This window comes from Podarcis tiliguerta (assembly GCF_965153285.1).
Source record: "Podarcis tiliguerta genome assembly, chromosome: 8".
Classification (NCBI taxonomy): Eukaryota; Metazoa; Chordata; class Lepidosauria; order Squamata; family Lacertidae; genus Podarcis; species Podarcis tiliguerta.
Window position 1 is genome coordinate 49,814,364 of NC_139541.1, and position 20,118 is coordinate 49,834,481.

The 20,118-nt window shown below is 54.1% G+C and overlaps 1 protein-coding gene across 1 annotated transcript; it reads right to left on the minus strand.

Annotated features, from left to right (window-relative positions):
- Positions 1 to 539: 539 nt before the first annotated feature.
- LOC310683122 (uncharacterized protein) lies at positions 540 to 16,699 on the minus strand. Its single transcript, XM_083452673.1, has 6 exons — positions 16,432 to 16,699; positions 13,327 to 13,966; positions 5,727 to 5,868; positions 4,827 to 5,039; positions 3,963 to 4,100; positions 540 to 3,875 (listed from the first exon to the last, which is right to left on the minus strand). The coding sequence occupies exons 2-6, from the start codon at positions 13,916 to 13,918 to the stop codon at positions 2,801 to 2,803; spliced, it is 2,160 nt and encodes a 719-aa protein (XP_083308799.1). The 5' UTR covers positions 13,919 to 13,966; positions 16,432 to 16,699; the 3' UTR covers positions 540 to 2,800.
- Positions 16,700 to 20,118: the final 3,419 nt, after the last annotated feature.

Sequence of the window (20,118 nt, forward strand, 5' to 3'; positions counted from 1 at the left end):
TCCCTTTCTAGAACAATGTGCGTATTTGTACAGCCAGTAACTGAGAACAGCACTTTGTGGGGACTCTGATGAAGGGGACTCTTGTCCACAAAAGCTCAGGCCGTGAGGAACCACCTCTCAGGCTTCAAAGGCGCCACTAGGCCTCTTTGCTTCCAAGAGGCTCTGCCACGGCTGCTTTATTCTGTCCCACCTTTAGAAAGGGTCGCCATTTAGTCCAAACTTCCCAATGCCAGCTGCCCTCCAGATGTTTGGGCAGCTGTGCTGGCTGGGAATTGTAACCCAAAACATATGGAAGGCACCATGTTGGAGAAGGGCAGTTTCAGGTGTTCGTAGGAGGCAAGGTGTGGAATTGCCGCCTACATCACTGTCCCTTGTCCTATTCAGAGACACAAACTCCCCTGTGGCAGCAGCAATGTTGAAGGTGGAAAACAGCCACAGGGGCCCCTCTGCAAGGCAGGATTAAAGTGGGATCCTCCTCCTGCTGCTCACACCCATCCCCACCCAATGTTCCCCTGAGGGAGGAAACACACAGGCGGCTTCAGAGTCCAGCACAGCCATTTTATTGGACTCCACTTGCTGCCTTAGATCCAGTCAGTGCACTTGATACAGAACCCAGCGGGAGCTCAGCAATCAAATCCCCAATTCATTTCTTGCCAGCAAGAAAGAAGGATAATAATAATAATAATAACAATAATAACATAATAATAATAATACACAGAAAGCTTATTTTCCTGGAAGAGTTTCAGAGAGAAGATGGAGGTTTTGGTGTAGGGCATAAATGGGGAGGCGGATGAGGATTGGCAGCACTTCAAGGGGGGAAGGAGGGAGGAACACAATGGGGAGGGGGGTGTATGTGATGCACACACGCACACACACACAGAGACACACACAGAAGTCCCTCCCAGCATGGCCAGGAGCCATCCTCTGTGGTGGCATCCTCCTCCTTTGGCCCTCCTTCATCCAGCCCACCCAAACTGGCAAAGTCCTTCAGGAGGACAGAAGAAAAAGAAGGGAAGGGAAGTAGGGGCAACATTGCTGGCAAACGGGGGCGGGGGGGGGCAGGAACAGGCAGGGAGAAGAGCATGGCTAGTTGACTCCTAAAAAGTGCATTTGCTGCCCAGGGAAACCCCTGGGCTTGCGGGGGGAAAGGGATACAGAGCCTTCTCTATGTTACATTAAAATAGACTATTCTTAAAAAATATTTCAATTGCTATAAAAACCTCACCTCTTCAGGCTTGGCAGAGCTGGGGTGCTTTGGAAGAGAAATGCATGCGGCTCCTCGGAAAGCGGTCCAGGGGGACTGGCCAGAAAGAGGCAGGCAGCTCACAGCCAGATGCAGGGGGTCCTTCCAATGCACAGGCCAGCAGGGACTCAAACCAAGCAGCTAGTCCGTAAGGGGCAGGGCGAAAACAACATGGATAGTGCTAAAGGAGAGGGATGCCTTCATAAAGGCAAAGCAAGAGCCCCATCAGCACCCCTTCTGGACCCACACCCAGCAGTTAGGAAAGACCAAGAGGGGGGCGCTCTCAGCCCTGCCACGGGTGCAGTGCCGCAACCTCAATCACCTGGCCCATAGGAGAGGTGGTGACATTAGTAGCCGCTTTTGGCATTGATGCTCAGGAGTTGTCCTACCCCACAGGGGGGGGGGTGTCTACTTTTGACCCCAGATTGGTGCTTGATCTGCACCTCCCCGCAGCCTGGCTCTGATTCCAGCTGGACTGGGAGGTGATGGGGTAGGAAGAGGCGGCCTCGGCCAGCCAACACTGTTGGACTCCTAGCCCAGGGAGGAGAAGAGGCAGCCAGGGGCCTTCCCAGGGCACCTGAAGAGGAGCTTGAGTCCAGGCCTGGGTCTGCTGCCCCTTTGCAACTACAAAGCTTGCCATGTCAGCTTAAAGCAAAGGCAGCCACTAGCAAATGCAGGCCAGAGTTGGCTTTTTGGTCCTTCCCTGGCAGGAAAGGGGAAGCAACATCCAGGAGCTCAGCTCAGACAGTCACAATCTGGGATGCCTCGACAGGCACAGCCAAGCAGCATTTGGAGGCCGGGGCTTGGAAGCAGAGCAAAGGTGGCCGGGAGCAACGTGGCTTCCATCTGAGTTGGCCTTAGGGGCAAGAATGGCGGCCGCTGAAGCTGACCTGTTTAGGACAAGTAAACCTGCAGGGACCCACATGGCAAGACTCACATGGGGAGCCTTGCTGGGGTGGTGGGAGAGAAAGTTTGCCCATTGGCCACTGTAAAGGAGGTTGAAAGAATCTCCACCCACAACGCCTCTGTCAGCTTTAGGACCAGGGACATCCGTTTTGCCTCTGCAACAGGCACCCTTGGCCTCTAGCAGGGGGACATAGGAGGAAACAGGCCTCCATAGACCCACTGGCCTCTCTCCAGCTGAGCTGCCCCAGAGCTCCCAGCGGAATCGGAACTGCCGATTTGCTGTTGAGAAGCTCTGGGCACACAAACACCCACACCCTGGTCTTGGGTGGAGATTTAGGTTCAGCATGCTGTGAACTAAGGGGGTGGGGTGGGAGCTGTGGCCTTTGGGCAGCATCAGCTGGGACAAGGGGGGAGAGGGACAGCCATTTGGTTCACCCGATTCAAGCAGATATACAGAGCGAGAGTCAAAATGCAATTCTCAGGCAGGCAGGCAGGCGGGTGGGCAGGATGGTGGCAGCCGTTCACTGGGAGCAGAGGATGATGGGAATGGAGCGACCCGAGGCCCTCTGGCTGGGGGCCTTGCCCTTTCCACCAACGCCGCCATCCCCCTCCTCGGCCCACATCCCTCTCTTGCAGATGCAGACACACGGCTCAGATGACGTGGCAACAGTTGAACTGTCCCAGAGAGAGGAGGCTCTCCTTGGAGGCAGGCCGCATCCGGAACGCGAGGGCCTTCTCGCAGAGCGGGAACTGCAGGATCCGGTCCTTCAGGTTGGCGTTCTTGCCCTTGGCAGGGTCCAGCTTGATCACGTCTGCCAGGCCCTCACTGCCGTTCCGGTGGCCGTCCTGCTTCGGCCTCTGGGCTGGTCCCATCTCAGGGCTTTTTCGGAATTGGCCTTCCGGGTCTGAGGCTGGGCTCATCTCAGCAGCTCTCTGGCCACAGCTGCCCCGAGCCAGAGTCTCATCGTCATTCCGTGGCCCGTGCTCTTTCTTCAAGAGTCTTTCTTCCTCCCCCTCCCCAGCACCTCCTTTCCCTGGGGGGGTGTTGTTGTTGGCCTCTTCCTCCTTCCCTGGGGGCTGCTCCCTTCTGCCCACTGCCTCCAGGTTGGCACTGCCCTTCCTCCTCTCCTCACTGCCTCTTGGGTCTCCTTCTGCTGGCATTTCTGGGCCCACCTGAGTGCCCGTGCCTTCCTCCCGTTCGCCTTGCAGGCATGGAGGCCTCTGTGGCGCTGCCAGGGAGAGGCCACCCTCAGGCCCTTGAGGCTCCGGGCCACCGCGGGCCTTGGGGAATCCTGGGCCGAGAGCCTTCCCTGTTTTGTTGTGGGACGCAAGACTCCGGCAGAAGAGCAAGGAAGCCTTGGCACTCTGGAAGTCGCTCATCTGCTCCTGGTTCAGGGAAGATGTCCTCCTGCGGAACAGGCCAGGCTTCCCCTCTTCTTCCTCCTCCTCCTCCTCTTCCTCCTCCGAAATCTGCTGCAGGGCGGGGGTGCTCTTGGCAATAGGGGTCTCGATGAGTGAGGGCCGGATCAGGGCTCTGATGGGCTGCCCGCACCCGTGGAAGCTGGAAGGTGACTCGTCCTCCCCCAGCGCAGAGAAGGACAGAAGGGACTTCCCAGAATGCTCTGCAAAGGCCTCCAGGGCGCTCTTGGTTGTGGGCAGTGGCTGAGGGCTTTTGCCTGCGGTGGGCAGCGGTAGGCTGGGGTCCCCCACAGCGCTGAAGGAGCTTCTGAGAGAAAGAGGCGAAAGGGAAGATGCTCAGAAAGCTGTGATAACGGTCAAAGCAAACCCTGGCCCTAAGGAGCCCAAGACTTGCCTGCTCTGGACGTGCTGCGCCAGGTTGTAGGCCAGGCTGGCCCCAGGACTCTGCTTCTCCTGCTTCTCCCGCAGGATCCTCTCAGCCAGCAGGAAGTAGGTGGCAGTCACGTGGTTGTAGCGGTTGGCCTCCAGGGCTCTGTGCACAAGGGACGCAAGGGACAGAAGTCAAGGGGACCCTCGGAGGACCCTGCAAGGGGCATGTAGTGGTGATACAAGGGCAAAGGAGGTGGGGAGGGGGAAGCAGCCTCAACTCCAGGAAGGACAAAAGAGGCAAGATGCCAAAAGCCTCTCCTGGCAGAAAACCCCCAATGCTCAGAGGGCACTCACTGCCAACAGGCTCGTCTCAACCAATGAGATGCTTCAGGTCAAAGAGGACCAGCCTATCCCAGCCTGAGACCCCGCAAGGTTTTGGACTACAACTCCCATCGGCCCTAGCCAGCACAGCGGTGCTGGAAGTGACAAGCACTGGCTGGGTCTGATGGGAACTGAGGTCCAAATAATCTGAAAAGCCTCAGGCTAGCCAAAGCTGACCCAACCCAGGAGCGAAGGCAGGTGGCTCCAGGGCAGAAGTCCTCCACATGAGGAAGGCAGGTGGCTCCAGGGCAGAAGTCCTCCACATGAGGAGGACCGCTGCGTCATGGCTGCTGCAACCTTCCTTATGACTCTTGAGGACAGCAGCCCACAGCATCTGGTGAGGGGTTAGGAAGGAGGGCAGGGCTAGCTTGAGGAGGCAGCCCCCAAAGCACTTACTTCCAAATAAGTCCTCTCTCCCTGCTTCCCCCCCCCCCCAATTTCCTCCCAGCCAACCAGAGCCCCGTCGGATGGAAATTCAGATTCCTCCTCCCACCCTTGGGAGACTCACTCCTGGATGGTCTCTTGGTCCGCAATGTTGCCGCACATCATGGCTTGGATGATGATGCCGTGCTCTTCCTCCGAGACCCGCCTGTGCGACGTCAGAGGCAGGAGGGAGCGGCTGGCAGGGGAGGGGTCCACACCTTGCAGCCACGGGTGGCTCTCAATCTGCTCCAAGGAGGCCCTTTTCTGGGGGTCCCGCTGCAACATCTGGGCGATCAGGCTGTCCAACAGAAGGGGTGTATGGGGGGCAGTCACGCGGAGGCCCTCAGATATCACATCTTTCCCGCTCCCCTCCTATGAAGCCCCACACCACCCCAGTCCCCACACAGATAGGCAGCAGCAGGCTGAACTCCCCACCCCACCCCAACCCAACCCATGGCAAGATCTCTTCCCACCCCATGTGTTCATGTGACTGTTGTCATTGCTGGTCTCTGAGCGGGGGCAGTCAGGTCCTACAGGGCTCAGTCAGCCTTAACACCCCCCTCCTTCCCCATGGACAGAGTAAGCCTGGGACAAAGGGGGAGCATGTGAAAGGGCCCTGTGTCCCATCTCAGGCATGCCTGCTGACCTCCCACACCATTCCCCACAGGGAGCAGGCCCAGTCCCGGGGGAGGGGGCGAGGACGGAAGGATCCAGAACCCTCATTCTTCCCCAACCTTATGCCCACTAGGGTCTACTCTACAACAACCATGCTGCTTTGGGCAGAGCCTGGAGGGCACAGGGTCAGCAAAGGGGCAGGGCTACAATCTGGGGCAGGTAACCCAGGTGCCTTCTCTCTGTCTGGAGGAAGGAAGGAGGTGCAAGACCCGGTTGCCACACCTGGTGAGGGCAGGTGGGGTGATGGGGGGACACCCTGCCTGCATGACAGGTGAGGGGGGAGTGAGTTGGGAGGGGGGTCTGGTCGTACTCTGCACACTCGGAGGAGACATGAGGGGGGGTCTCATAGCGACAGTCCAGGATCATGGTCAGCGTCTCGCTGTCGTTGGCTTCCTGGAAAGGCGGGTGCCCACAGACCAGCATGTACAGGATGACTCCCAGGCTCCAGACATCTGGAGAAAGACAGAAAGCAGGAGAGAAACGGTGATCATTTGCCTGAAATAGAGAGACCCCCACACAAGCACTCCAACAAGTTATTGGCTTTCCACCACAACACCACTTTGTAAAACTAAGGCTGCTGCGGAAGAGGCAGGTAGCCTCAATGCCACAGAACCATGAGAGGGATCATAACCTCTCCCCAACCTCTGCTGGATGTCTACCCAGTGTCCTATGGAGATCCTGCGAGTGTCAGACTAGGACCTGGGAGTCCCAGGCTCAAACCCCCACTCAGCCATGAAGCTCCCTTGGTCCCTTGGCCACTCACTCTCAGCCTAAACTACCTCAGAGGGTTGTTGTGATGACAGAATTCGGAATAGGAAAAGCAAGTACACTGCCATGAGCTCCCTGGAGGGAAGAAGGTGGGGGATAAATGGCATAAATGCAGGTGAGCACTCCCAAAGTTCACCAGCCCATCTCAGTTCCACAGCCCTGAACCAAAACGTTGTAACTCTTCATTGATCAAGCTCAAACAACATGTGGCATTAATTGCAAGCATTTGATGAGCTGCATGGGGCCTTACAGGGCAGGACCAGCACTTTGACCTTGGCCTTGCAGCAGCTTGGCAGGCAGTGCAAATACCACAAGCAAGGCGTTTTATGCTAGGGGGGTCATTTGCCCCCAGAAGCCCCCTGGCTCCCAATGTCTGCACCAGCTGCAGCCTCCAGATCAGTCCCAAGGGTAGTCCTACTTACACCTCATCCTGTATAATGTATACCTTCCAGCTCAGGACTAAGATGAAAAAGGACCGGCACACCATAAGCAAAAAAAGCCTGTTATTTGCAAATCCCCCCAAAATGGGGGAAAGGGGTGCTCAAGGACCTGGGCTGGCCTGGATTTTGGAGGGAGGGAGGGAGGGAGGGAGGTGCAGGGCCAAGGAAGATGAGAGGAGAAAGAAGCAGCAGTGAAATGTGTGGAGGAGGACAGGAAAAGGCTCCTTCCATCGCCCTCTTGGCCTAAGAGCCAGAGCCCACCTTCCTGGCTGGATTCCAACTCCTCCTCACCATCCGGCTGAATGGCTGGGATGCTGGCTGAAGGGAGGAAGAGCCCAACAATGTCTGGAGGGCCACAGATGATGTTGTCTCTTGCCCCCTGCCCCCAACTCAAGATCCACCCAGATGAGCTCTGGGTTTGGGTTCTCTGCAGACGAGAGCAAGTTGGACTCTCCCAGTAGGGCTGGACAAGGCAGGGAAAGAAGGCAGCTGGAGAGGGGGGCGGGCAAAGCTCTTGGAGGCAGAGGAAAGGAGGGGACAGAGCACAGATGGCCCAAGAGATAAGCAGTGTGGTGGGGGCCTCAAATCCTTTGGAGCATAATCGGCTCAGGCAAGCCCTTGGCAAGAGCTGTTTCTTCCGCCTCCTGCTAGGCGCTTCTGCCCAAGTGGGTCAAAGGACCCCAAGGCCACCCAGGGGACCTTTCCAATTTTACACTTGCATGCCCACCCGATAAGCCTAAAGCTGTTCCCCATCCCACCCAGAAAGACTGCAACTGCAGCAACCCTCTCTGTTGTTCTGCTATGCATTTAAATGACTCGGGGCACAGTTCATAGCATGCATTTGCATCAAACTTGCAAGTGCTACTTTATCAACACCTGCAGGAAACTGTGATATGTGCCTGGGTCTCCCTAACTCTGCACCCAGGTTTAAAAACTAAGGAAGGGGTGGTGGAAGGAACAGGAAATGTCGGGTCCTGCTATAAGAGAACTGAAACTCGGCCCCCCTCACAACACCCTTGACAGCACACTGCCATTAGGTGGACCCTACAGAAAGTGGGGGTGATTGTCTACTGACAGTTGCAGGCAGGTCCGAGATCTGCGAGGGATGTGCGCAGAGGTAGGAGTGTTGTTGGGACACTCCCTGGTTTCAACAGAACAGGTTGCAGCAGTAGCACTGCCATGCTTGTTGAAAGAGTCTTCTTACTTCCCTTTCCCAAATCAACAAGGAGAGAGACAATAATGGGCAACAGTCTCTCTCTCTCTCTCTCTCTCTCTCTCTCTCTCTCTCTCTCTCTCTCGTGTGTGTGTGTGTGTGTGTGTAAATCTCAGGGTGGAGAGGTGGCTGTAATATTAAAAACACCCACCCTCACTGTACAGCCTTCAGCTGTGGGGTGAGCCATCTCTCCTCCTACCAGCAGCATCTGAAGGGCACATGAAGGTCCTTGGAAAGCAAAGGCTTCTCCTCCTCAGGTTTTTATTATTGTATGGGTTTTTTGTTTTTTTTAATGGTGAATGAATATTCACACAACTATCTGTGCATTCATTGCAACTATCATCATCATTCATTATCATCATCAACAAAACTGCTCCAGACATGGGGTCCCACTGGTGTCATCACTGGTGCTCATTGCCAGCACTGGGACTTGCTTTCTTTTGCAGAGCTGGGCCCTGGGGAGGAAAGGACCCCCTGAAATCAGCAGAGCCAGAGGCCCCCCTTCAAAGCAGATGCCTGAGAGGCTGCACATGGACACACCCACCCAGACTTCAGGGCCCTACAGCATAGCTATGATCTTTCCCTTCCAGACCAGTGTGAAGGCTGGCTATCTGGCTAATTATTCCAGGAGCAGAATGTTGGCACTTGCAAGGGAGATGCAGGCAGGGAGAGGGCTGCCCCTGCCACTCCATGGCGCCCCAGAAGTAGTTCGGGACTAGGGAAGCCCCTCCCTGCAGTGAGGAAGGCAGCAGTGCCTGAGGCAGAAGGGTGCTCTGGAATGCTGATGCAAGACTAAAACCGAATGCTTAACAAAGAATGTGGCCTGCAAAAGCTGCCCCCAGGTGAGAGATAGCAAAGTATTGTATGTGACATGTTCCTCACACCACTTAGGGCACATCCACACTTCCTCCTTTTCCTGTGGTTTCCACACAGAAAAACCACTCTTTAGTGCTCAGTTGGAGCAAACAGCAACTCAGGTTTGCTCCAAATTGACATTTGCTCTGATGCAGACTTAAAGAATGGGTTTTCCCTTGGAAAGGAGTGGGACAAGGGGAAAATCGCTTGGACCCATGCTTTCTAGGCATGGGAGAAGTGGAAGTGTGGACGAGTCCATAAAGAGAGGGGCTTTGTGTGTGAGGGGCATGTGACTCCAGTGGCCTCCCCATTTCTACCACATCTTGTTCTTAACTGGCTAGGCTGCTTACAGCAAGTGGGTTCTCACAGTTATTCTCAAATCTCCGTCAGCGTGTTGCCACATGGTGGGAATGAGGTGGACCTTGGACAGCCGACGGGGTGTGTGTGTCCACCACTTGTTACTGCAAGCAAGACTTGTTTGCCCACAAACCAATGACCCCATCAGTCAACCCAACTCCAGCCCACTCCCCCCACCCTCCAGCAACAGGCTGGGGCCCCAGGACCAGCTGCAAGTCCCCTCAATACAGGAAGCAAGGAAGCCACTTCTAAGAGGGGATACTGACAAGGGGCACGGTGTCAATCTGTCTCACTTTCACACACATACACTGAGCTAGGACACAGGGACTCCAGGAAAAAAGCCCCTGCCCCCTCCAGTTGCTGAGAACTGTGGAGCCAGGCCTTGCTTCGCCCACACATTTGCCTCAGTTTGACGGCTTGGCTGTGAAGAAAAACGAGAGGTTATCTCAGGCTCCTACACAGCCGGCTTTAAGAGGAGACAGGAAGCAGGAAGCAGACTGCCAGCATAGAGGAGCAGCCGCTGCTCTAAAGGTACTTATAAATAGCAGCCGAAGGGGTGCTGCTACGCAGTCAAGACCCTCATTGCTGCAGGTGGCCAGGAGGGGGAGCAGCAGGGAGGAGAAATCAGCCACTGGGGGACTTGAGGGTGGGGTGATGCATGCACAGGGGGCGGGGGCAGAGAAGGAGAACACCAGCTGTTCTGAAACAGAGCATTTTCCTTCTAAGGAGCAGAGCAGCAAGTTGCTGTTCACGGGTAGCTGGGCTCCCAGCAGTCAGGGGCGTAAAGAAAGGTCTCAGCTGCCAGGAGGGCTTGCAGCTGTCTGTAACGTAGGCAGGGCCCTCAACTAAAGGGTGAAAGAAGAAGGAAGTGGATGCAAATCTGCAATGTTCTCAGAACAGGCACATGGCCTCAAAGGTGCAGGATGCTGCGATTTCAGCTTTTGGTTCCTCTTGGAACTTTGCATTAAGATTTGTATATGGTTGAATAGGCAACAGGTGCTGCTCACACAGACATCAACCCCGCTGCCCTCATGTTGTCATATCTGGTATCTTATGTACACTGCGGCCAGCAAAACCAACACACACACACACACACACACTTCACAAACACCCCCTGCAAAGCCCAGGGGCTAGCAAGGCCATGAGCTCCCCTGGAGGCAGCAGGGTGAAACCTAGAGCATCTTGCACTGGCTCAGCTCCAAAGAGCACAATAGGCTCAATGAGAGAAGCAGCTCCATTCAGCTCCAGTCCTGTTCTCACTGGGCCAGTCTTCCCATTAGGCAGAGCGAGTGGGGCCACAGATGCAGCAGCAGCTCCCTGGCTCTTCCACCTGAGGCCTCCACTTTTGCCAATCCCCTTTGGGTGCCATCCAGACAGAGCTCTCTGTGCAGCCTTGTAAGCTAGCTCTGCTGCCCTCCTGCGCAGTGGAGAACAGGTGGAAGGAAGAGTCGGCTGCCGCTGCTCTGAGCAGCTCCTGTGTGTGGCATGGGAGGGTGCCACAGGCAGCAGGGTGCCTTGGGCTGCCAACCCTGTGGTTCTTGGTGTCCTCTTTCAAACCCAAACCAAGTGTAGCTGAATGGCTCAGTTGCCCCCATTTGAGGAGACGAGCACAGCAGGAACCCACCATGGCATCCTTCTCAAGCCTTTTAGGGATCCCACTGGCCTTAAGCTGCTGGATGAACTCTCTTGCAGGCTAGGAAGCTGTCGCCTTTCAGAGTTTAGGGTCTGCCTAGGCAGAGGGCTCCCTTTGTACACTGCAGGATGGGGATGTGCCCTGCTCAACAAGCATCTTTTTGTTTCATGCATGGTAGAAATGTTAGGGTGGGGACGGGGAAATAAGCTTCCCAAAGCTGCAGAAACCTTCCTAATTTTCCAGCCCATTCTCAAGGCTTTTGGCCTCCTGGTCAGTGGACCAGTTTGGCAAGCTGCAGAAATGGCTGGCTCTCATACGCACACAGCTTGTTATTTCCAGAGCCTGAAAGAGCCATCCCTGGCTGTCTGAAGTAGTGGCCATTCTCCTCCTCATGGCTCCGGGACCATTGAAAAAACAAAACACTCTGCTGGGCAGGCAGGAAATCCCACCCATTTCCCTCTGACCTCACCTCTTCCTTCCCAGAGCACCATTTCTCACTTCCCAGGTCAAGAGGCTGCCTTGGCAAAGGAAAAAGAGGAGGGGGGCAGGAAGGATGGAGCAAAGGAAGCAGGCGAGGGTGCTCAGGCCCTCTGGCAACAGCTGTCTATGAAAGGCTGCAAAATGCCAACAATCCAGCCCTGTTCAAGGAGTGGGAGAGGCAGTCAGAACAGCAGTCTCTCTCACCCCCTCTCTTTCTAGAAGCAGCTAATCCAACCCCTCCTCCCCTCCGCAATTTACTGAACAGCACCACAGGAATGGGAAGAGAAAACCAAGCAAATGCCACAGGTGACTCACAGGGCTCCCTACAAACACACACTCTCTCTCTCTGTTCTGTTCCAGGCTACCAGGGTGCCCTGCATGCCAAGGAGCAGCATGGCATGAAAAGGGCAGTGGCTAATGGGGCAAGGCCACCAGCAGACCAGCAGGCCAAGGGTCAGCTGAGCAATAGGGTGTGAGGCCCAATAGGCCTGAGCGCCCTGTGCTGTGCAGCCCATGCTCCAGGTCACAGGGGGGTGCCGCTGTGGGGATGCCAGCCGGGAGAAGCCACAGCCTGGAGGCAGGCTCTGCACCTGTCAACAAGCTCTGCTCTTTCCTGCTAGCAGCCGCAACCAAAAGTTCTAAGCAGGCAAGCAAACAGACATATACGCACACACACAAACCTCCCTCTCACTCACCACATCCTGCCCTGCCCAGGCTTCTTCTCTAGCTCAGGCAGCCTTTGGAGGTGGGGAGGGGGTCTGGCCAGGCACACAACTCACACTAGACATTTATTCCTGGCTGGGCTCTCACTCGCCTCCTCTCTTGCAATCCTGTGGAAGCAGTCACCAAGAATGGCCACATATTGGTGAACCCAAGTCAAGATACCAGTTGCCAACATGAGACTCAAGCCAAGTTGGAGGGCTCAGAAAAGAACAGGGCGGGTGAGTGATTACTTCCTTCAGCAGCCCCCCCCCCCATGCCTGGCCCCACCCTTTAAGGGAAAAGGCCACAACACCCAACCATCCTGGGCCTACCTTGTAGACTGTTATCATTTTGCTTCCTTTGGCTCTGGGGGTTGTTAGTTCATTAACATTGGAGATTTTTGGGAATCAGGAAATGACCTGAATTTTTGCAAGACTGATCATTGTTCAGTATTCATAGATTCATTCTGGATGGCATTGCACCATGCACCATGGTGAAAATCCTTTTTTTTTAAATGGGGAAGAGGGTTCTGTCTGTTCTGTGTTTTGAAATAACCCACACCCTCTCCTCTAAATGTATTTACAGAGATTGAATTAACCACCAAATGGTGACAACATGGCAGAAACTTCTATCCTCCTAACCTTTATCTGTCGCCCATATTTTGAAGGCTGACTGCCCTTTTCAAAATCTGGAGAGCCCTGCTGGATCACACCAAAGGGCCATTTCATGAGCTTGGCCTCTTGCTTTCTCTATCAAATCCACAAAGAGGACATGAAGGCCTCCCTCTGTTGTGGCATAGCTCCAGCCTCTGGTATCAGGTGTTTTGGACTAAAACTCCCATCAACCCCAGCCAGCATGGCCAATGACCAGGGATGATGGAACCTTTAGCCCAAAACATACCAGAGGGCAGATTGGCAAGCCAGAGAAGGCTGGATAGCTCAGTTGGTTAGAGCATGGTGCTGGTAACACCAAGGCTGCAGGTTCAATTTCCGTATGGAAGAGCTGCATATTCCTGCACTGCAGGGGGTTGGACTACATAATCCTCAGAGTCCCTTCCAACTCTACAATTCTTCTAGACCTTTTATGATGTTATCTGGTCTCCACGAAGGACCAAGGCTTTTGTGTGGCAAGCCCTGTCCTGTGAAACTCCACAAGCGTGGCAAAAACTGTCCCTGCTTTCTCTCCGACGTCTTTTGATAACTGCATAGCTGGGGCAGGCCTTCAGAATACACTTTTTTTGTTTAACCAACCAGCGTTCACCAGTGCTTTTAATTATGTTTTATACATGTTTATAGTCTGTTTTGTGTATTTTACATGCCATAAGCCGCCTTGCTATATTTTTCGAAAGAGCAGGTTATCCAGTTTCAAATAAAATAATAAATAAGGTGCAGTAGGTCTCAGGATGTCCCTCTCCGCCTCTTGCCAAATCTTCCCCCTTCAGAGCCCCCCCCCCAGCTCTTACCGACAGCAGGGGCATCGTACTCGTCCCCCAGCAGGATCTCTGGGGCAGAGTAGGCCAAGGAGCCGCAGCTGGTGGTTAGCATCGTGCCTGGCTGGAAGCAGTTGCTGAAGCCAAAGTCCGTGAGCTTCACCACGCCCTGCTCTTGGAAGAAGACCACGTTCTCGGGCTTGAGGTCCCGGTGGACCACGTGGAGGCGGTGGCAGTAGGAGATGGCGTGGACAATCTGGGCAAAGTAGTGCTTGGCCTTCTCCTCCCCCAGGCCTCCCTCATGCTGCATGATGTGGTCGAACATATCCCCGCCGTCGCCCAGCTCCAGGATGAGGTAGAGCTTGGCGTGGGTGTCAATGACCTCATACAGGCGGACCACATTGGGGTGCTGCACCAGCTTCATGCAGCGGACCTCTTGCAGGAGGTGAGCGGCCGCCCCACCATCCAGCTTGCTCTTGTCAATCACCTTGACGGCCACCCGCTCCCCCGTGAAGACATGCCGGGCCAGCTTCACCACCGCAAAGTGGCCCTTGCCCAAAGTGCGCTCCAGGTCATAGAGGCCAGCAATCTTCCCTTCCGAGAATGCCCGGGCGCCGGCAGCCATGTCCACAACAGCCTCCGCCTCACAGGGGTCTCGGCATGGAGGTGGGGGCTGCAAAGAGAAGACGCAGAGTGAATGGAGGGAGGGGAAGCCTTCTCTATGGCCCTCTTCAAGCCCCCGACATGGGAGGGAAAGGCTCCCAGCTCCACTTTCAGGAATTTTGGGGCTGCAAAGCATACGCTAAAGGAGCCCTGGCCCAGAGGACTCATGCAAGCAAGCCAAGCCTTACAGGTTCCTTACGAATCTGCAGATTTCTACTCGAATTGGCATTGGCACCTTTCAGCTGAAAAGCCTAGTGGCAGCGAGAGGGACAGCAAAAGCCATACCCTGGCCTTCATCTGAGGGGCTGATACAGCTTCCTCAGACTGTTTTGGTGATGCCACTGCCCCACCTTGATACATTCTGGAACCAATCCTTTTTTTGATGACAGCCCTGCCACACAGAAAGGCCAAAGCTCACCACAGTTAAAAAAGGAATACGTATTTCAGTAAGAAAAAGGACAGATTTTAAGAGGTTTCCCACGGATACTTTACATACATTTCATAAACAATGAGGCTAATCCAGCTGCTAACCCATATTAAGGGGGCTGCCAGATGGTCATTATTTTGCAGGAGACACCCAAGCACAAACCAGAAAGCTAAGTTTACACAAGGAAAGAGAATTCAAGAGCTCTTTCGCCTGAGCACAACAAACGCTTTAAGAAAGGATCTTGACTTTCTGTGGTTTGGAAAGTGATGGGGGGGGATGCACTGGAAAGCTGGGGGAGGACTAATGATCAGTGGGAAGTTGTTTTTAAACTCCTCAAGCAAACCAGGGTATGGGCATGATGAACTGACTGGAGACAAACCCACTGTGTAAAATTTGTGCAGGAAATCACAAAGAAAGCCTACTAAATGGGTCACCTAAAAGGGCCCCAATTGACGGCTAAAGGGTGTTCCTCATTGTCTCAACCAGGCCTTGCAACACTTGGTTGATCTCATTTAGTGTTCCTGGCTCCCCACCACCACCACTAAAGCAATAGCCTTATTAAAAAAATATAAAAATAAAATATTTATATACCACTGTATCATAAGAAAAATCAAAGCAGTTTACAATAATATCTCTACAGAACTGAAACAAAATTTAGAATCGGAGACCAGGTATTTATTATGGAAAGAGGTGCTCTTAATAGCCTGCAAAAGCAACCTGGCATCATAGGAAACTTTTCAGCAGGCATTTAAAAGCTGAAGCCAAAGGGGCACCAGCGAAATCTCTCCTGGCAGAGCCTGGCACTCCAGGCTCTATTTCACTTGCTAAGCCTCACCAACTCAGGAGACGCCAACAACAAGCCCGCAAATGATGCCAGAGAGCTGGGATCAGAGGGCTCAGGACGTCCCTGGAGTACCCCGGCCCTACTTTGTGCAGGGCTTCAAAAGTTAACACAAGGGCCTGAACCCAGCTGGGCAGGAACTGGGCAGCCATCACAGGGTCCTTCTTGCAACCAGCAGCCATGACAGGATGGGAGAGAGAGCAAAGCCTGGGGAGTCGTTCGGGGATTTGCACCCGATTGGGGTTTCTCTTCTCCTTTTTCCAGGCTGGCTTCCCTTGGCCTTGGCGCAGCCACCCCGTCTCTAAAGAAGATAGAAATTAAATCCACCCCCCCCCCGCGCCCGCCCGCCCGCAAGGAGGCCTAAAGAGCAGCTGGCTTTTAATCAGGCGGGGACGGACCAATTCCAAGCTCGGAAAGGGGGGTCCCGGCGCTACTGTGCGTCCCCGGCCAAGGTCTAACCCGCCGGCGACACCAGGCTCCTGCATCCTAACCAAGTGATTTTGGCAAGGGGCTGTTTGAATAAGAAGATTGCGGGGGGCAGACACTAGTCTTTCTATTGCAAGTGGATTTTTATTTTTATCTCTCCTGATTGGGGGAGGGAGAGAGGGGGTTGATCGGCTTGCGGAAAGTCCGCAGCATATCCAGGTCGCCTATCATATGCCCAGCACCCGGAGCCAGGGGGACCCCGATGGCCCGGCTCGCCTCCGGGCGCCCTAAATCTGCCTGTGCCTGCTGCAGGACGATCATGCGGCGGGAGAAAAGCCGTGCGGGCGGGGGGAAGCTCTGGTGGGGGCCGCCCCAGGACTTGCTGTGCAGGGCCGTGGCGGGGATGGCGAGGAGGGGCGCCTGCCCAGCGACAAGGAGCGGGCCCCAGCTGCCAGGATGGGCCGTGCGCAGAGTGCCCCTGAGCGCGTGCAGAGTGCCCCTTTTCCCGAGGCGCCGCCCGGGGCTGAGTCGCTCTCGGAGCCCCAGTTTAGAAGTCCCCGCCGCCTCGGGGTAGTCGGTGCAAGGCGAGGGGCAGACGGAGCCCGGCAAACAGAGGGGGCGCTGCTGCCACCGTTGCAGCTTCGGCCTGTTCCTGCTCCTGGTCGTGCTGAGGATCGGGGGGGGGGCATCGGGGGGATCCGCAAGGGGCCGAAGCGATGGACGGGGGGGAGGGGGGTCTACCCGGAGAGGCTTTGCTCCACAGGCCCTTGAAGCCACTCACCGGGCGGGCGACGCGGCTCTTCTTCCTCCTGCTGCTGCTACTGCAGCTGGTGCTCCTCGGGGCGGGCGGGAGTTCCGCGGGCGGCGGGTGACGTCAAGGAGCTCCGCGGCGGCTTCTTAAAGGGGCTCGAGACGCGAGGGGAGCCGAGCCAGAGCAGCCGCGGAGCAAGAGAGCGGAAGGAAGAGGGAGGAGAGCAACAGCGGCCGCAGCGCCCCCGCTCCCGCGCGCGCATCTCTTCTCCGGGCTCCGCTCAGCTCGCCTGCCAACTTGCAAACAGGCCCCGGGGCGGGGGGGGACAGAGGATCAACATCATCCCTCGTAGGAGGGCACGCAGATGGCTACAGGCGCTCAGGGCACCGCAAAGAAGCAAAGCTCTCCATCCCCAGTCCAGATGGGATTCGAGTTTCAAATGCGAATCGGCACATGCTCAGAGGCTTCCCTTATATTTGGGTTGCTTCCGTCCACCTTCCCCCATTCTGTAGTCCCAGGGAAAAGGAGGAAGGAGGGAGTCCCTGCAGCTACTGCTCCCCCCCCCCAACACACACACATATTGTGGCCCTAATTTGAACGGCAGATCCCAGGAGCTGCATTTTACCCTTCAGCAAAGTTGTCATCGGCGCATGTGCCGCCGCCGCCTGACATGTACACACCTCAGCTTCACTGCCTCTTGTGTTTTCAAATCAGATGGCAGCTGGTTTGAGAGAAGGAGCACTTTCTTTCCCAAGAAGCTGCATGATACTGATGGATTGTGGCCAACAACCTCATGTGTGAGATTGAATGGATTCTACAAGTCCTCTTCCTCCCCAATGCAGTATTATGTATGATTATTCTAAAGACTTGGGTGGTATGGGAATGTACTCAGGACAAGGGCAAAATAAAATCTTTTTTTTTTTATGTGGTTCATTATAAGAACTGGAGTCTGTGTTTACATGGTGGAAACTGTTACGAATGCAGAGAGGGAGGTGGGCAGGATCCATCCACTTCCTTAAGTTAAACTTGGGAGCCCTCTAGGTTTGGAGAGGGTTGGGCTGCGTCAGAGCTTCTCTGCCTACATTAGGCAAAATATGTGACAAATGTGCTATCAATTCACAATCATATGAAAACTCGGATATGAATATGACATAATATAAACTGAGGCCACATAAAGACAAAACAAAGATGGTTTGGTTAGCTTCTATGATCTGGAATAAGCTAGACCACCTCTTGGTGATATGTGGTATGCCCTGGAGGAGCAGAATTATAGCACCTGCCTTTCTATATACAATCAGTTACACCTGACTTGATATACCCTGGAGCATGAGGACCTCACAAGTATCCTGGCTGCAGGCCTTGGTGTTGAAAAAAACACCCACCGCTTCCCATCAAGCCCCGAGATCCTCAACAGTGCCTCCTCCAAGTGCAGATTAGAGGGGCGGGGAGGGAGGGAGGAGGCCCTTCTCAGGATTAGCCCTCACCCCTGCAATGGAAGGTTTTCCCTAGGGAGGCTTTTGGTGCTTCTGCTGGTGGCTTTTTTGGCACCTGGCAAGACTTTTCTGTCCACCCAAGGAATTCTTTCACCTTTTCAGTAAGCTTTGTGCAAAGCTGATAGTGGTGTTTTGCTTCTGCTTTTATCATGGCTGTGTCTTGTGGTTTTAGCTTTTATGATACCGTTTTAGCTCTCCATAGAGATCAGATGAATTTGTGTGTAGTTAGTTGTTAGCCTTTTTTAATATGTGTTTTGGATTCCATGGAAGCCTTTTCCAGCTGTATTACTTGTAATTTTTGATGGTTATGATTGGTTTTCAACTTTTCTGGGGCAAATAACAAATGCAACTCAACAAAGAAACATCACCCTCACCCACAGTTTTGTGGCTTCGCTTGATTGACTGCTGCAATATTCTTGAGGTGGGACTGCCTTCCAAGGCAGTTCAAAAATCTCAGGTGCTAAATATGTGCAAAATGCAGGAGCAAACAAAGGAGACAGGTGCCTGGCAGATGGAGATGGTGCACACAGAGAAGTCACTTCCCCAGTGGGAAGTGCTGGTTGTGGTTATCACATGCCCTGAACCCAACAGCTGAGCTTTCCCTGGCCCCTGTCCTCTCTCAAAGACCTGTCTTCTTCAAAGGCCAGCCTATGTGGGTCAGCAATAAAAAAAAACCATTGGTGGCAATGAAGTTAACTCTTTATTCAAAGAAACCAAAGCAGTGCAGGCCTTGTGATCCCAGCAACTCTTCCCAGTAGGTCTTGCTCCAATGAAGCAGTTGTGAGGACTGCCTAAGTCCCCTCCTCTCCAGGGTATTTTCTAAGCATTTGGAGGCTGTGTCTGCACGCAACCAATTTCTCCTCTGCCCTCTGCGTGTTCTGGGATACCCGGGGAGAGGGGAGCCGGCGGCAGGAGGGGGAGATTCCCTGGACTCTTCAGCAGCCTGCCTCATCTCCCTCTCCTGGCCCTCCTCCTCTCTAGCCTCTGAATCAGGACTGCTCTCTGTCCCAGCTTCTTCCTCCTGCTCACTAAACCCTGTTGCCTCTTCTGACACTAAACCCTGTTGCCAGCTTCTGACACCTCCTGCTCCTTCTTCTGCCTCTGGTCACTAATCATCAACCGGCCACTAATCCCCTGGCTCTGGCCTTCTTCCCCTAGGGCAGGGGTAGGCAACCTAAGGCCCGTGGGCTGGATGCGGCCCAATCGCCTTCTCAATCCGGTCCGTAGATAGTCTGGGAATTAGCGTGGTTTTTATATGAGTAGAATGTGTCCTTTTATTTAAAATGCATCTCTGAGTTATTTGTGGGGCATAGGAATTTGTTCATCCCCCCCCCAAAAAAAAATATAGTCCAGCCCCCCGCATGGTCTGAGGGATGGTGGACTGGCCCATGGCTGAAAAAGGTTGCTGACCCCTGCCCTAGGGATTCCCTTGGGGGTTCCCCAGCTGGTGCTTCCTACCACTCATCTGCATCCAGCCAGTCCATGACAGCCTAGCATCTTGCAACCCTGGTGCTTCTTTGCCTGGGCAGCACAACTCAGCACTGCCAAAGGTACAAGGGAGTACAGGGAAGGGATTGTGATGTCTGGCACAGAGAGCTGACCAACTCATATTGGGTCCTCAGGTTAACTTTGCCACATTTAGAGTGAATAAAATAAATGTTCATTAGAAAAAAGCAGTTGCAACCTGTTCTGTAAGGAAGAATTGTCTGAGTTGTGCAGGAGAACTAAACAAAATGTGGTTCCTGCTACTGCTCTAGACTGAACCCTTGGCAAAACGTCTTCCCGGCAGGGGTGGGTGAGAGCAACAGAAGGGGATGGAGAGGATCTTCTGCAGCTTGTATCAACTGCTGAGCCCCCCTTCTTCCTCCTGCATATAGTTTTATTTGTCATCTCTCTCTCTCATACATTCTGCCTGTATTTCCTGCCTTCTGGGTCATTTCCTGGGCGAGTTAGTCTACTGAGGTAGCTTCATTCACCCCAATGTTCCCAAGGCAGAAAAAAACCAAGTGCTCCTGAAATATACTCAGAGTGATTTCATGCTCTTTATTGCAGCTTGTAAAACAGTGATTGAATTGCTCCCCAAACCCCAAAAGGCTTTTATATACATTATTTACACAATGAGTCCCGTCTGATTGGCTGATTCTGCTTCCCTCCTGGAGCCTGATTGGTCTTTTCCTGCAAGCCAATCAGTTGTTGCATTCTAGGATCCTACTTGCCTATTGTT